Source organism: Macrosteles quadrilineatus, unplaced genomic scaffold (genome assembly GCF_028750875.1).
Source record: "Macrosteles quadrilineatus isolate MER2022 unplaced genomic scaffold, UCM_ALF_1.0 Scaffold_344__1_contigs__length_92114, whole genome shotgun sequence".
NCBI lineage: Eukaryota > Metazoa > Arthropoda > Insecta > Hemiptera > Cicadellidae > Macrosteles > Macrosteles quadrilineatus.
Genome location: NW_026542937.1, coordinates 73,414 through 92,115, shown reverse-complemented (window position 1 = coordinate 92,115; position 18,702 = coordinate 73,414). Strand labels below are relative to the sequence as shown.

At 18.3% G+C, this 18,702-nt stretch overlaps 1 protein-coding gene across 1 annotated transcript; it reads left to right on the top strand.

Annotated features, from left to right (window-relative positions):
• Positions 1 to 14,279: 14,279 nt before the first annotated feature.
• LOC128982448 (uncharacterized) lies at positions 14,280 to 14,948 on the top strand. The gene has a single exon (XM_054401407.1). It carries the CDS (start codon positions 14,280 to 14,282, stop codon positions 14,946 to 14,948), a length of 669 nt encoding a protein of 222 aa, XP_054257382.1.
• The last annotated feature ends 3,754 nt before the right edge of the window (positions 14,949 to 18,702 follow it).

Sequence of the window (18,702 nt, the reverse complement as noted above, 5' to 3'; positions counted from 1 at the left end):
ATACATATATATTAATATTATAGTAAGGATAATATGCAATTAAATATTGACAGGTTTTTTTTATCATAATATAAATACATATTTTATAATTTTTATATAAAAATAATTATATATGAATGAACACTTTTTAATGATGTTTTTGTTATGAATAATACATATATAATAATATAAAAGGAAGGATAATATACAAATAAATATATATAAATGTTTTTGATCATAATATAAATACATATTTTATAATATTTTTATAATAATAATTATATATGAATGAACACTTTTGAATAATGTTTTTGTTATTAATAATACATATATAATAATATTTTAGGAAGGATAATATACAAATAAATATATATAAATGTTTTTGATCATAATATAAATACATATTTTATAATATTTTTATAATAATAATTATATATGAATGAACACTTTTTAATAATGTTTTTGTTATTAATAATACATATATAATAATATTATAGGAAGGATAATATGCAAATAAATATTCACAGGTTTTTTTATCATAATATAAATACATATTTTAAAGTTTTTTATAATAATAATAATATATGAATGAACACTTTTTAGTAATGTTTTTGTAATTAATAATACAATATAATAATATTATAGAAACGATAATATGCAAATAAATATTGACAGGTTTTTTTGATCATAATATAAATACATAGTTTAAAGTTTTTTTATAATTATAATTATATATGAATGAACACTTTTTAATAATGTTTTTGTTATGAATAATACATATATAATAATATTATAGGAAGGATAATATACAAATAAATATATAAAAATGTTTTTGATCATAATATAAATACATATTTTATAATATTTTTATAATTATAATTATATATGAATGAACACTTTTTATTAATGTTTTTAATAATAATAATACATATATATTAATATTATAGTAAGGATAATATGCAATTAAATATTGACAGGTTTTTTTTTATCATAATATAAATACATATTTTATAATTTTTATATAAAAATAATTATATATGAATGAACACTTTTTAATGATGTTTTTGTTATTAATAATACATATATAATAATATTATAGGAAGGATAATATACAAATAAATATATATAAATGTTTTTGATCATAATATAAATACATATTTTATAATATTTTTATAATAATAATTATATATGAATGAACACTTTTGAATAATGTTTTTGTTATTAATAATACATATATAATAATATTATAGGAAGGATAATATACAAATAAATATATATAAATGTTTTTGATCATAATATAAATACATATTTTATAATATTTTTATAATAATAATTATATATGAATGAACACTTTTAATAATGTTTTTGTTATTAATAATACATATATAATAATATTATAGGAAGGATAATATGCAAATAAATATTCACAGTTTTTTTATCATAATATAAATACATATTTTAAAGTTTTTTATAATAATAATAATATATGAATGAACACTTTTTAGTAATGTTTTTGTAATTAGTAATACAAATATAATAATATTATAGAAACGATAATATGCAAAAAAATATTGACAGGTTTTTTTGATCATAATATAATTACATAGTTTAAAGTTTTTTTATAATAATAATTATATATGAATTAACACTTTTTAGTAATGTTTTTGTAATTAATAATACAAATATAATAATATTATAGAAACGATAATATGCAAATAAATATTGACAGGTTTTTTTGATCATAATATAAATACATAGTTAAAGTTTTTTTATAATTATAATTATATATGAATGAACACTTTTTAATAATGTTTTTGTTATGAATAATACATATATAATAATATTATAGGAAGGATAATATACAAATAAATATATATAAATGTTTTTGATCATAATATAAATACATATTTTATAATATTTTTATAATAATAATAATATATGAATGAACACTTTTTATAATGTTTTTGTTATGAATAATACATATATAATAATATTATAGGAAGGATAATATACAAATAAATATATATAAATGTTTTTGATCATAATATAAATACATATTTTATAATATTTTTATAATAATAATTATATATGAATGAACACTTTTTAATAATGTTTTTGTTATTAATAATACATATATAATAATATTATAGGAAGGATAATATGCAATTAAATATTGACAGGTTTTTTTTTTATCATAATATAAATACATATTTTATAATTTTTATATAAAAATAATTATATATGAATGAACACTTTTTAATGATGTTTTTGTTATTAATAATACATATATAATAATATTATAGGAAGGATAATATACAAATAAATATATAAATGTTTTTGATCATAATATAAATACATATTTTATAATATTTTTATAATAATAATTATATATGAATGAACACTTTTTAATGATGTTTTTGTAATTAATAATACATATATAATAATATTATAGGAAGGATAATATGCAAATAAATATTCACAGTTTTTTTTTATCATAATATAAATACATATTTAAAAGTTTTTTATAATAATAATTATATATGAATGAACACTTTTTTAGTAATGTTTTTGTAATTAATAATACAAATATAATAATATTATAGAAACGATAATATGAAAATAAATATTGACAGGTTTTTTTGATCATAATTTAAATACATAGTTTAAAGTTTTTTTATAATTATAATTATATATGAATGAACACTTTTTAATAATGTTTTTGTTATGAATAATACATATATAATAATATTATAGGAAGGATAATATACAAATAAATATATAAAAATGTTTTTGATCATAATATAAATACATATTTTATAATATTTTTTTAATTATAATTATATATGAATGAACACTTTTTAATAATGTTTTTAATAATAATAATACATATATATTAATATTATAGTAAGGATAATATGCAATTAAATATTGACAGGTTTTTTTTATCATAATATAAATACATATTTTATAATTTTTATATAACAATAATTATATATGAATGAACACTTTTTAATGATGTTTTTGTTATTAATAATACATATATAATAATATTATAGGAAGGATAATATACAAATAAATATATATAAATGTTTTTGATCATAATATAAATACATATTTTATAATATTTTTATAATAATAATTATATATGAATGAACACTTTTGAATAATGTTTTTGTTATTAATAATACATATATAATAATATTATAGGAAGGATAATATACAAATAATATATATAAATGTTTTTGATCATAATATAAATACATATTTTATAATATTTTTATAATAATAATTATATATGAATGAACACTTTTTAATAATGTTTTTGTTATTAATAATACATATATAATAATATTATAGGAAGGATAATATGCAAATAAATATTCACAGGTTTTTTTATCATAATATAAGTACATATTTTAAAGTTTTTTATAATAATAATAATATATGAACACTTTTTAGTAATGTTTTTGTAATTAATAATCCAAATATAATAATATTATAGAAACGATAATATGCAAATAAATATTGACAGGTTTTTTTGATCATAATATAAATACATAGTTTAAAGTTTTTTTATAATAATAATTATATATGAATGAACACTTTTTAGTAATGTTTTTGTAATTAATAATACAAAATATAATAATATTATAGAAACGATAATATGCAAATAAATATTGACAGGTTTTTTTGATCATAATATAAATACATAGTTTAAAGTTTTTTTATAATTATAATTATATATGAATGAACACTTTTTAATAATGTTTTTGTTATGAATAATACATATATAATAATATTATAGGAAGGATAATATACAAATAAATATATAAAAATGTTTTTGATCATAATATAAATACATATTTTATAATATTTTTATAATTATAATTATATATGAATGAACACTTTTTATTAATGTTTTTAATAATAATAATACATATATATTAATATTATAGTAAGGATAATATGCAATTAAATATTGACAGGTTTTTTTTTATCATAATATAAATACATATTTTATAATTTTTATATAAAAATAATTATATATGAATGAACACTTTTTAATGATGTTTTTGTTATTAATAATACATATATAATAATATTATAGGAAGGATAATATACAAATAAATATATATAAATGTTTTTGATCATAATATAAATACATATTTTATAATATTTTTATAATAATAATTATATATGAATGAACACTTTTGAATAATGTTTTTGTTATTAATAATACATATATAATAATATTATAGGAAGGATAATATACAAATAAATATATATAAATGTTTTTGATCATAATATAAATACATATTTTATAATATTTTTATAATTATAATTATATATGAATGAACACTTTTTAATAATGATTTTAATAATAATAATACATATATATTAATATTATAGTAAGGATAATATGCAATTAAATATTGACAGGTTTTTTTTATCATATTATAAATACATATTTTAAAATTTTTATATAAAAATAATTATATATGAATGAACAATTATTAATGATGTTTTTGTAATTAATAATACATATATAATAATATTATAGGAAGGATAATATGCAAATAAATATTCACAGGTTTTTTTATCATAATATAAATACATATTTTAAAGTTTTTTATAATAATAATTATATATGAATGAACACTTTTTAGTAATGTTTTTGTAATTAATAATACAATTATAATAATATTATAGAAACGATAATATTAAAATAAATATTGACAGGTTTTTTTGATCATAATATAAATACATAGTTTAAAGTTTTTTTATAATTATAATTATATATGAATGAACACTTTTTAATAATGTTTTTGTTATGAATAATACATATATAATAATATTATAGGAAGGATAATATACAAATAAATATATATAAATGTTTTTGATCATAATATAAATACATATTTTATATTATTTTTATAATAATAATAATATATGAATGAACACTTTTTAATAATGTTTTTGTTATGAATAATACATATATAATAATATTATAGGAAGGATAATATACAAATAAATATATATAAATGTTTTTGATCATAATATAAATACATATTTTATAATATTTTTATAATAATAATTATATATGAATGAACACTTTTTAATAATGTTTTTGTTATTAATAATACATATATAATAATATTATAGGAAGGATAATATACAAATAAATATATATAAATGTTTTTGATCATAATATAAATACATATTTTATAATATTTTTATAATAATAATTATATATGAATGAACACTTTTTAATGATGTTTTTGTAATTAATAATACATATATAATAATATTATAGGAAGGATAATATGCAAATAAATATTCACAGTTTTTTTTTATCATAATATAAATACATATTTAAAAGTTTTTTATATTAATAATTATATATGAATGAACACTTTTTAGTAATGTTTTTGTAATTAATAATACAAATATAATAATATTATAGAAACGATAATATGAAAATAAATATTGACAGGTTTTTTTGATCATAATATAAATACATAGTTTAAAGTTTTTTTATAATTATAATTATATATGAATGAACACTTTTTAATAATGTTTTTGTTATGAATAATACATATATAATAATATTATAGGAAGGATAATATACAAATAAATATATAAAAATGTTTTTGATCATAATATAAATACATATTTTATAATATTTTTATAATTATAATTATATATGAATGAACACTTTTTATTAATGTTTTTAATAATAATAATACATATATATTAATATTATAGTAAGGATAATATGCAATTAAATATTGACAGGTTTTTTTTTATCATAATATAAATACATATTTTATAATTTTTATATAAAAATAATTATATATGAATGAACACTTTTTAATGATGTTTTTGTTATTAATAATACATATATAATAATATTATAGGAAGGATAATATACAAATAAATATATAAATGTTTTTGATCATAATATAAATACATATTTTATAATATTTTTATAATAATAATTATATATGAATGAACACTTTTTAATGATGTTTTTGTTATTAATAATACATATATAATAATATTATAGGAAGGATAATATGCAAATAAATATTCACAGGTTTTTTTATCATAATATAAGTACATATTTTAAAGTTTTTTATAATAATAATAATATATGAACACTTTTTAGTAATGTTTTTGTAATTAATAATCCAAATATAATAATATTATAGAAACGATAATATGCAAATAAATATTGACAGGTTTTTTTGATCATAATATAAATACATAGTTTAAAGTTTTTTTATAATAATAATTATATATGAATGAACACTTTTTAGTAATGTTTTTGTAATTAATAATACAAAATATAATAATATTATAGAAACGATAATATGCAAATAAATATTGACAGGTTTTTTTGATCATAATATAAATACATAGTTTAAAGTTTTTTTATAATTATAATTATATATGAATGAACACTTTTTAGTAATGTGTTTGTAATTAATAATACAAATATAATAATATTATAGAAACGATAATATGCAAATAAATATTGACAGGTTTTTTTGATCATAATATAAATACATAGTTTAAAGTTTTTTTATAATTATAATTTTATATGAATGAACACTTTTTAATAATGTTTTTGTTATGAATAATACATATATAATAATATTATAGGAAGGATAATATACAAATAAATATATATAAATGTTTTTGATCATAATATAAATACATATTTTATAATAATTTTATAATAATAATAATATATGAATGAACACTTTTTAATAATGTTTTTGTTATTAATAATACATATATAATAATATTATAGGAAGGATAATATACAAATAAATATATAAAAATGTTTTTGATCATAATATAAATACATATTTTATAATATTTTTATAATAATAATTATATATGAATGAACACTTTTTAATAATGTTTTTGTTATTAATAATACATATATAATAATATTATAGGAAGGATAATATGCAAATAAATATTCACAGGTTTTTTTATCATAATATAAATACATATTTTAAAGTTTTTTATAATAATAATAATGTATGAATAAACACTTTTTAGTAATGTTTTTGTAATTAATAATACAAATATAATAATATTATAGAAACGATAATATGCAAATAAATATTGACAGGTTTTTTTGATCATAATATAAATACATAGTTTAAAGTTTTTTTATAATAATAATTATATATGAATGAACACTTTTTAGTAATGTTTTTGTAATTAATAATACAAATATAATAATATTATAGAAACGATAATATGCAAATAAATATTGACAGGTTTTTTTGATCATAATATAAATACATAGTTTAAAGTTTTTTTATAATTATAATTATATATAAATGAACACTTTTTAATAATGTTTTTGTTATGAATAATACATATATAATAATATTATAGGAAGGATAATATACAAATAAATATATATAAATGTTTTTGATCATAATATAAATACATATTTTATAATATTTTTATAATAATAATTTTATATGAATGAACACTTTTTAATAATGTTTTTGTTATTAATAATACATATATAATAATATTATAGGAAGGATAATATACAAATAAATATATATAAATGTTTTTGATCATAATATAAATACATATTTTATAATATTTTTATAATTATAATTATATATGAATGAACACTTTTTAATAATGATTTTAATAATAATAATACATATATATTAATATTATAGTAAGGATAATATGCAATTAAATATTGACAGGTTTTTTTTATCATATTATAAATACATATTTTAAAATTTTTATATAAAAATAATTATATATGAATGAACAATTATTAATGATGTTTTTGTAATTAATAATACATATATAATAATATTATAGGAAGGATAATATGCAAATAAATATTCACAGGTTTTTTTATCATAATATAAATACATATTTTAAAGTTTTTTATAATAATAATTATATATGAATGAACACTTTTTAGTAATGTTTTTGTAATTAATAATACAATTATAATAATATTATAGAAACGATAATATTAAAATAAATATTGACAGGTTTTTTTGATCATAATATAAATACATAGTTTAAAGTTTTTTTATAATTATAATTATATATGAATGAACACTTTTTAATAATGTTTTTGTTATGAATAATACATATATAATAATATTATAGGAAAGATAATATACAAATAAATATATAAAAATGTTTTTGATCATAATATAAATACATATTTTATAATATTTTTATAATTATAATTATATATGAATGAACACTTTTTAATAATGTTTTTAATAATAATAATACATATATATTAATATTATAGTAAGGATAATATGCAATTAAATATTGACAATTTTTTTTTATCATAATATAAATACATATTTTATAATTTTTATATAAAAATAATTATATATGAATGAACACTTTTTAATGATGTTTTTGTTATTAATAATACATATATAATAATATTATAGGAAGGATAATATACAAATAAATATATATATAAATGTTTTTGATCATAATATAAATACATATTTTATAATATTTTTATAATAATAATTATATATGAATAAACACTTTTGAATAATGTTTTTGTTATTAATAATACATATATAATAATATTATAGTAAGGATAATATACAAATAAATATATATAAATGTTTTTGATCATAATATAAATACATATTTTATAATATTTTTATAATTATAATTATATATGAATGAACACTTTTTAATAATGTTTTTAATAATAATAATACATATATATTAATATTATAGGAAGGATAATATACAAATAAATATATATAAATGTTTTTGATCATAATATAAATACATATTTTATAATATTTTTATAATAATAATTATATATGAATGAACACTTTTTAATAATGTTTTTGTTATTAATAATACATATTTAATAATATTATAGGAAGGATAATATGCAAATAAATATTCACAGGTTTTTTTGATCATAATATAAATACATAGTTTAAAGTTTTTTTATAATTATAATTATATATGAATGAACACTTTTTAATAATGTTTTTGTTATGAATAATACATATATAATAATATTATAGGAAGGATAATATACAAATAAATATATATAAATGTTTTTGATCATAATATAAATACATATTTTATAATATTTTTATAATAATAATAATATATGAATGAACACTTTTTAATAATGTTTTAGTTATGAATAATACACATATAATAATATTATAGGAAGGATAATATACAAATAAATATATATAAATGTTTTTGATCATAATATAAATACATATTTTATAATATTTTTATAATAATAATTATATATGAATGAACACTTTTTAATAATGTTTTTGTTATTAATAATACATATATAATAATATTATAGGAAGGATAATATACAAATAAATATATATAAATGTTTTTGATCATAATATAAATACATATTTTATAATATTTTTATAATTATAATTATATATGAATGAACACTTTTTAATAATGTTTTTAATAATAATAATACATATATATTAATATTATAGTAAGGATAATATGCAATTAAATATTGACAGGTTTTTTTTATCATAATATAAATACATATTTTAAAATTTTTATATAAAAATAATTATATATGAATGAACACTTTTTAATGATGTTTTTGTAATTAATAATACATATATAATAATATTATAGGAAGGATAATATACAAATAAATATATATAAATGTTTTTGATCATAATATAAATACATATTTTTAATATTTTTATAATAATAATTTTATATGAATGAATACTTTTGAATAATGTTTTTGTTATTAATAATATATATATAATAATATTATAGGAAGGATAATATACAAATAAATATATATAAATGTTTTTGATCATAATATAAATACATATTTTATAATATTTTTATAATAATAATAATATATGAATGAACACTTTTTAATAATGTTTTAGTTATGAATAATACATATATAATAATATTATAGGAAGGATAATATACAAATAAATATATATAAATGTTTTTGATCATAATATAAATACATATTTTATAATATTTTTATAATAATAATTATATATGAATGAACACTTTTTAATAATGTTTTTGTTATGAATATTACATATATAATAATATTATAGGAAGGATAATATACAATAAATATATAAAAATGTTTTTGATCATAATATAAATACATATTTTATAATATTTTTATAATTATAATTATATATGAATGAACACTTTTTAATAATAATAATACATATATATTAATATTATAGTAAGGATAATAAGCAATTAAATATTGACAGGTTTTTTTATAATAATATAAATACATATTTTATAATTTTTATATAAAAATAATTATATATGAATGAACACTTTTTAATGATGTTTTTGTTATTAATAATACATATATAACAATATTATAGGAAGGATAATATACAAATAAATATATATAAATGTTTTTGATCATAATATAAATACATATTTTATAATATTTTTATAATAATAATTATATATGAATGAACACTTTTGAATAATGTTTTTGTTATTAATAATATATATATAATAATATTATAGGAAGGATAATATACAAATAAATATATATAAATGTTTTTGATCATAATATAAATACATATTTTATAATATTTTTATAATAATAATTATATATGAATGAACACTTTTTAATAATGTTTTTGTTATTAATAATACATATATAATAATATTATAGGAAGAATAATATGCAAATAAATATTCACAGGTTTTTTTATCATAATATAAATACATATTTTAAAGTTTTTTATAATAATAATAATATATGAATGAACACTTTTTAGTAATGTTTTTGTAATTAATAATCCAAATATAATAATATTATAGAAACGATAATATGGAAATAAATATTGAAAGGTTTTTTTGATCATAATATAAATACATAGTTTAAAGTTTTTTTATAATAATAATTATATATGAATAAACACTTTTTAGTAATGTTTTTGTAATTAATAATACAAATATAATAATATTATAGAAACGATAATATGCAAATAAATATTGACAGGTTTTTTTGATCATAATATAAATACATAGTTTAAAGTTTTTTTATAATTATAATTATATATGAATGAACACTTTTTAATAATGTTTTTGTTATGAATAATACATATATAATAATATTATAGGAAGGATAATATACAAATAAATATATATAAATGTTTTTGATCATAATATAAATACATATTTTATAATATTTTTATAATAATAATTATATATGAATGAACACTTTTTAATAATGTTTTTGTTATTAATAATACATATATAATAATATTATAGGAAGGATAATATGCAAATAAATATTCACAGGTTTTTTTGATCATAATATAAATACATAGTTTAAAGTTTTTTTATAATTATAATTATATATGAATAAACACTTTTTAATAATGTTTTTGTTATGAATAATACATATATAATAATATTATAGTAAGGATAATATGCAATTAAATATTGACAGGTTTTTTTTATCATAATATAAATACATATTTTATAATTTTTATATAAAAATAATTATATATGAATGAACACTTTTTAATGATGTTTTTGTTATTAATAATACATATATAATAATATTATAGGAAGGATAATATACAAATAAATATATATAAATGTTTTTGATCATAATATAAATACATATTTTATAATATTTTTATAATAATAATTATATATGAATGAACACTTTTGAATAATGTTTTTGTTATTAATAATACATATATAATAATATTATAGGAAGGATAATATGCAAATAAATATTCACAGGTTTTTTTGATCATAATATAAATACATATTTTAAAGATTTTTATAATAATAATAATATATGAATGAACACTTTTTAGTAATGTTTTTGTAATTAATAATACACATATAATAATATTATAGAAACGATAATATGCAAAAAAATATTGACAGGTTTTTTTGATCATAATATAAATACATAGTTTAAAGTTTTTTTATAATAATAATTATATATGAATGAACACTTTTTAGTAATGTTTTTGTAATTAATAATACAAATATAATAATATTATAGAAACGATAATATGCAAATAAATATTGACAGGTTTTTTTGATCATAATATAAATACATAGTTTAAAGTTTTTTTATAATTATAATTATATATGAATGAACACTTTTTAATAATGTTTTTGTTATGAATAATACATATATAATAATATTATAGGAAGGATAATATACAAATAAATATATATAAATGTTTTTGATCATAATATAAATACATATTTTATAATATTTTTAAATAATAATAATATATGAATGAACACTTTTTAATAATGTTTTTGTTATGAATAATACATATATAATAATATTATAGGAAGGATAATATACAAATAAATATATATAAATGTTTTTGATCATAATATAAATACATATTTTATAATATTTTTATAATAATAATTATATATGAATGAACACTTTTTAATAATGTTTTTGTTATTAATAATACATATATAATAATATTATAGGAAGGATAATATGCAAATAAATATTCACAGGTTTTTTTATCATAATATAAATACATATTTTAAAGTTTTTTATAATAATAATAATATATGAATGAACACTTTTTAGTAATGTTTTTGTAATTAATAATACAAATATAATAATATTATAGAAACGATAATATGCAAATAAATATTGACAGGTTTTTTTGATCATAATATAAATACATAGTTTAAAGTTTTTTTATAATAATAATTATATATGAATGAACACTTTTTAGTAATGTTTTTGTAATTAATAATACAAATATAATAATATTATAGAAACGATAATATGAAAATAAATATTGACAGGTTTTTTTGATCATAATATAAATACATAGTTTAAAGTTTTTTTATAATTATAATTATATATGAATGAACACTTTTTAATAATGTTCTTGTTATGAATAATACATATATAATAATATTATAGGAAGGATAATATACAAATAAATATATAAAAATGTTTTTGATCATAATATAAATACATATTTTATAATATTTTTATAATTATAATTATATATGAATGAACACTTTTTAATAATGTTTTTAATAATAATAATACATATATATTAATATTATAGTAAGGATAATATGCAATTAAATATTGACAGGTTTTTTTTATCATAATATAAATACATATTTTATAATTTTTATATAAAAATAATTATATATGAATGAACACTTTTTAATGATGTTTTTGTTATTAATAATACATATATAATAATATTATAGGAAGGATAATATACAAATAAATATATATAAATGTTTTTGATCATAATATAAATACATATTTTATAATATTTTTATAATAATAATTATATATGAATGAACACTTTTTAATGATGTTTTTGTAATTAATAATACATATATAATAATATTATAGGAAGGATAATATGCAAATAAATATTCACAGTTTTTTTTATCATAATATAAATTTTTTTGAACATAATATAAATACATAGTTTAAAGTTTTTTTATAATAATAATTATATATGAATGAACACTTTTTAGTAATGTTTTTGTAATTAATAATACAAATATAATAATATTATAGAAACGATAATATGCAAATAAATATTGACAGGTTTTTTGATCATAATATAAATACATAGTTTAAAGTTTTTTTATAATTATAATTATATATGAATGAACACTTTTTAATAATGTTTTTGTTATGAATAATACATATATAATAATATTATAGAAAGGATAATATACAAATAAATATATATAAATGTTTTTGATCATAATATAAATACATATTTTATAATATTTTTATAATAATAATAATATATGAATGAACACTTTTTAATAATGTTTTTGTTATTAATAATACATATATAATAATATTATAGGAAGGATAATATACAAATAAATATATATAAATGTTTTTGATCATAATATAAATACATATTTTATAATATTTTTATAATAATAATTATATATGAATGAACACTTTTTAATAATGTTTTTGTTATTAATAATACATATATAATAATATTATAGGAAGGATAATATACAAATAAATATATATAAATGTTTTTGATCATAATATAAATACATATTTTATAATATTTTTTATAATTATAATTATATATGAATGAACACTTTTTAATAATGTTTTTAATAATAATAATACATATATATTAATATTATAGGAAGGATAATATGCAATTAAATATTGACAGGTTTTTTTATCATAATATAAATACATATTTTAAATCTTTTTATAATAATAATTATATATGAATGAACTCCTGTTAAGAGAGGAGTATGGCGTGCTCAAATCACGGTGTGATGACCTGTCCAAGCAGTTCGGCACTTTGACGGAAGACCTTCAGGAACTGCAACAATACAGCAGAATAGACAATCTAGAGATCGTCGGAGTCCCCCTGACTAAGGACGAGGATGTCTACGTAGTGCTGCAAGCAGTCGCCAACGCTATAAAGACGCCCTGGAGGCGTGATGACATCTCTATCGCGCACCGAGTACCTTCGAGTCGCCAGCGCTTCCCCAACATCATCGTGCGCTTCATCAGACGGACTGCCAAGCATGCATGGATCAGCTCAGCCAAAGATCTTCCAGAGAACCTGACAGCCTTCATGGTCCACCGAAGCTTCCCCAACTCACCTGTCTTCATAAACGAACACCTGTCAGCTCACAGTAAGGCAACATTAAACCACGCCAAGACATTAGTCAAAGAGAAACGTTTAGCATTTGCATGGGTGAAGGAAGGTAAAATACTTGTGAGGAAGACACCTAACGAGAGACCGAAGCGAGTGAGGAGCGTCAAGGACGTGGAGGCGGCAGCGGGGGCGGCGGTTCAGCAGAAGCAGACCAACGACGAGGACAATGGTGAAGAAACAGCCGAAACAACGGACAGGTGTGAAGATCGCAGTGGCCAGGATGTGTAAAAACAATATCGCGCTGTAAATATGTTAAGGTATAATATCAGTCACACTAACAATAGTATTTACTTTATTTAGGTTTTGCACGCACCTTGATAAACATAGTTATATATTTTCTTGCTATTTATTTATATTATTATTTATTTTTCAAACTTAAGTTTTAACATCGAAGTTTTAAATGATTGCCTGATAATTTATTTATTTATTATTTAATTTAAAATATAAGCTAGGGCATGAAAGAAATATTTTTGTATTTAAGTGTTTAGCTTTGAAGTACCTACTTGAACTTACTCAATTTCACAACGTATATTTGAATGTTTCTTATCTCAATTACTTTAGGTATGGAGAATGGATCAATGTATTTTTGCAAGGGCATGCAACATAAATTAATTATATTACTAAGCCATTTACACTTAAAGTTATATTTGGTTTATATTTTAAAAGAAAAATGAATTTCTATCTATTTATTTTAAGAGTTAATCTAATTTTACAGACATGCAAAATACAGTAAAAAAATAAAAAAAAATCTCATCTATTGCGTTATCTATTCATATTATATCACCATATTTACCACTTCATTTGTTTGACTATTAATATTAAATATAAAATATTGCTTTAGAATAAATGTGATGTAATAAAATAAGACATACTTATACAGAAAGGCCAAGAAAATTAATTTTCCAAGTAGTTAATTAACATTTAAATTTTTTCATGTCATGAAAGATAAGTGTGTGTAATGAAGCTGACAGATAACTTAAATTTGTAATCGATATGCTTACATTAGTGGACGAGGGACTGGGTGGGGCCTTTCAGCGGCGACTGGTTTTTGTTTTGATTCAATCTTGAAATAGCTAAAAATCATTTTGTTTACATTTTTTAGGGAACATGGAGGATTCCAATTTGTTTCTTGATCAGTATAGGCAGATAGACTGTACAATAGTTGATAGTTTTAAGGACATAAGCTCTGTTTTTAAAAGTTGCTCATACAATTTTTTCTACATGAACATTCGTAGTTACAATAAAAATGTCGATACACTTCTATTAATGTTACAGTCAATCGATGTAAGGTTTGATTTCATAGCGCTTGGGGAGACATGGCTGGGTAGGGATGGGGGGACGGGGTTGGACATAGAGGGGTATAAATTGTATTGTACGACTCGGGGAAAAAATAAAAATGATGGGGTAATGATGTATGTGAGTGAGAGAGTGAATGTGTGTGAATGCAAGGAACTGGAGCTGGGCGATGTGCACGGACTGGCCTTGGACTTTGTCCATCAAGGAACTAGATGTAACGTTCTGACTGTGTACCGTACACATGACAGTGACTTAGACAACTTTACTAACGCTCTTAGACATTACTATGAGAACAAAAATGACTGCAACACATACGTCTTCATGGGTGACACTAACGCTAACTTAATAGAAACTGACTACAAAACTGAACGCTACTTGGACGTTTTTTTCGAACACGGTTTTATATGTGGCATAAATACACCTACTAGAGTAGTAGGAAATAGTCAAACAAATATTGACCACATATTTGTAAACCACAATGATTACACTGCCTTACAAACTGCTGTGGTGAGGACGGACATAACTGATCACTACAGTATCTGCCTACAAATAAGTCACAACCCTTACACTAAGGACACGTCACACAACACAAACACTTACATTGACAAAACATCTTTGAGCTTAAACATTAAAGAGTGTGATTGGTCAGACGTCTCACAAACGAGTGACGTTAACACATCTACAGACATTCTTTTTGTTAAAATTAAAGATTGTGTAAATAAATCCACCAAACAAAGACCTGTTCTCAAACCGAGGCTGAGGCCACTCAAACCATGGATCACCCATGACTTGGTACGAAAAATAAGGGATAGGGACAAATTGAGCAAGTTAGTTAGGAGACAACCTTTTAATATGGAATTGCTTTCAAAATTTCAAAGAATCAAAAATGAGTTAAATCAAGATACAAAACTAGCTAAATACAATTATTTTAGGGAAAAACTTTCAAATTCTAAAAACAATCCAAAAACGTTCTGGAGTACATTAAACGAATTAGCTGGTAGAGGTAATAGAAAGGACATTTTCCCGCTTACACAATTTTCAGGAAACAGACTGAATGTTGACAACGACTGTAGATTACAGGTAGCCGACGAATTTAATGAGTACTTCGCCAACGTTGGTCCCAACTTGGCAGCAAGTATAGATTCGGGCGGTTTGCCTGTGGTCGATGACACTGACCACGCTGTTGACTCCATACTCACACTTCACACTGTAACTGAACAGGAACTCTACACCTACGTCACTAGACTGCGAGGTGGCTCAGCTCCAGGGTATGATTGTGTATCAGCTGAACTACTCAAAGACAACTGGGAGACACTTAAACAACCACTGCTACATATAACTAACACAAGTATCCAAAATGGTATATTCCCTAATGCCTACAAAATTGCCAAGGTAATTCCCCTCTTCAAGTCTGGTGACGTCACCAATATCTCAAATTTTAGGCCAATTTCTTTGCTAAGTGTGTTCACTAAGATTTTGGAAAAAATTATCAAAGATCAAGTTTTTCATTACCTTAACCAGCACGATATTTTAACTCACCGCCAGTTTGGTTTTAGAAAATCAAAAAACATCACAGATGCATTGTTCGAAGTTAATAAAGATATAAATTTGGCCATCAGTAAAGGTAGGCGTGTTGTTCTGGTATTTTTTGACTTGGCCAAGGCTTTCGACTCAGTTGATAGATCGCTCCTTTTAAAAAAATTAGAACTGATAGGTGTTCAAGGTGTAGCTCTGCAATGGTTCCGATCTTATTTTGATAATGGAAAGCAGTTTGTAAATATTAATGGAATCAATGGAAATCTTGGTAATGTAGACTTTGGGGTGGTCCAAGGTAGCACGTTAGGGCCTTTACAATTCTTAATTTACATTAACAATCTTGTGAAATTAAATATTGAAGGTGATTTTTACCTTTTTGCTGACGACACCTTAGTTTTATTCCAAGGCGAAACTTGGGACTCAGCTTTTGCCAATGCCGAAAGAGGCGTGTCAAAAATTAAAAAATGGTTTGATCAGAATGTGTTAACGCTCAATGTCATTAAAACAAAATTTATTCCAATCTCCTTAAGAGCTCGAGGGGACACACTTCGCAACGAAATCAAAATTCATTCATGTGGTCTTGAAATCGGAAACAATTGTGCCTGCCCGGTAATAAATCGAGTTCAAAATTATAAATATCTTGGAGTTGTGTTTGATTCAAAATTGTCATGGGCAGATCACGTGTCATACTTAAACAAAAAGCTAAGAAAACTAATTTTTGCTTTTCGCCAACTTCACCATTTTCTTGAAATAGATGAAATTAAAAATGCATATTTTGCTTATGTACAGTCACTGCTTGAGGGGGGGATAATTGCCTGGGGCTGTGCTTACAGCAATGTTCTACAACCTCTTGTTGTAACACAAAAGGCAATCATAAAAGCGGCACTGGGCAAGGGTAGGCAATACTCGTCGGATGCTCTGTTCACCGAAATGAATGTACTTGATTTAACGCAAATATACATCAGAACAGTTTCGATGTTTATTTACAAACATCATGAGTCACTCTTTGATCGTCCACAACATGACCATAATACTCGACATGCACTAGGCCAAGGCATACGCTTACCAAGACTTACAAAGACATTTTCTACAACAAATTGCTATTACGTTGCACACATCATTTACTCTAACCTTCCACTAGACTTACGAG

Bases quoted from the DNA above. Each gene is read 5' to 3' on its own strand.
- LOC128982448 (XM_054401407.1), top strand. From the start codon at position 14,280: ATGAATGAACTCCTGTTAAGAGAGGAGTATGGCGTGCTCAAATCACGG.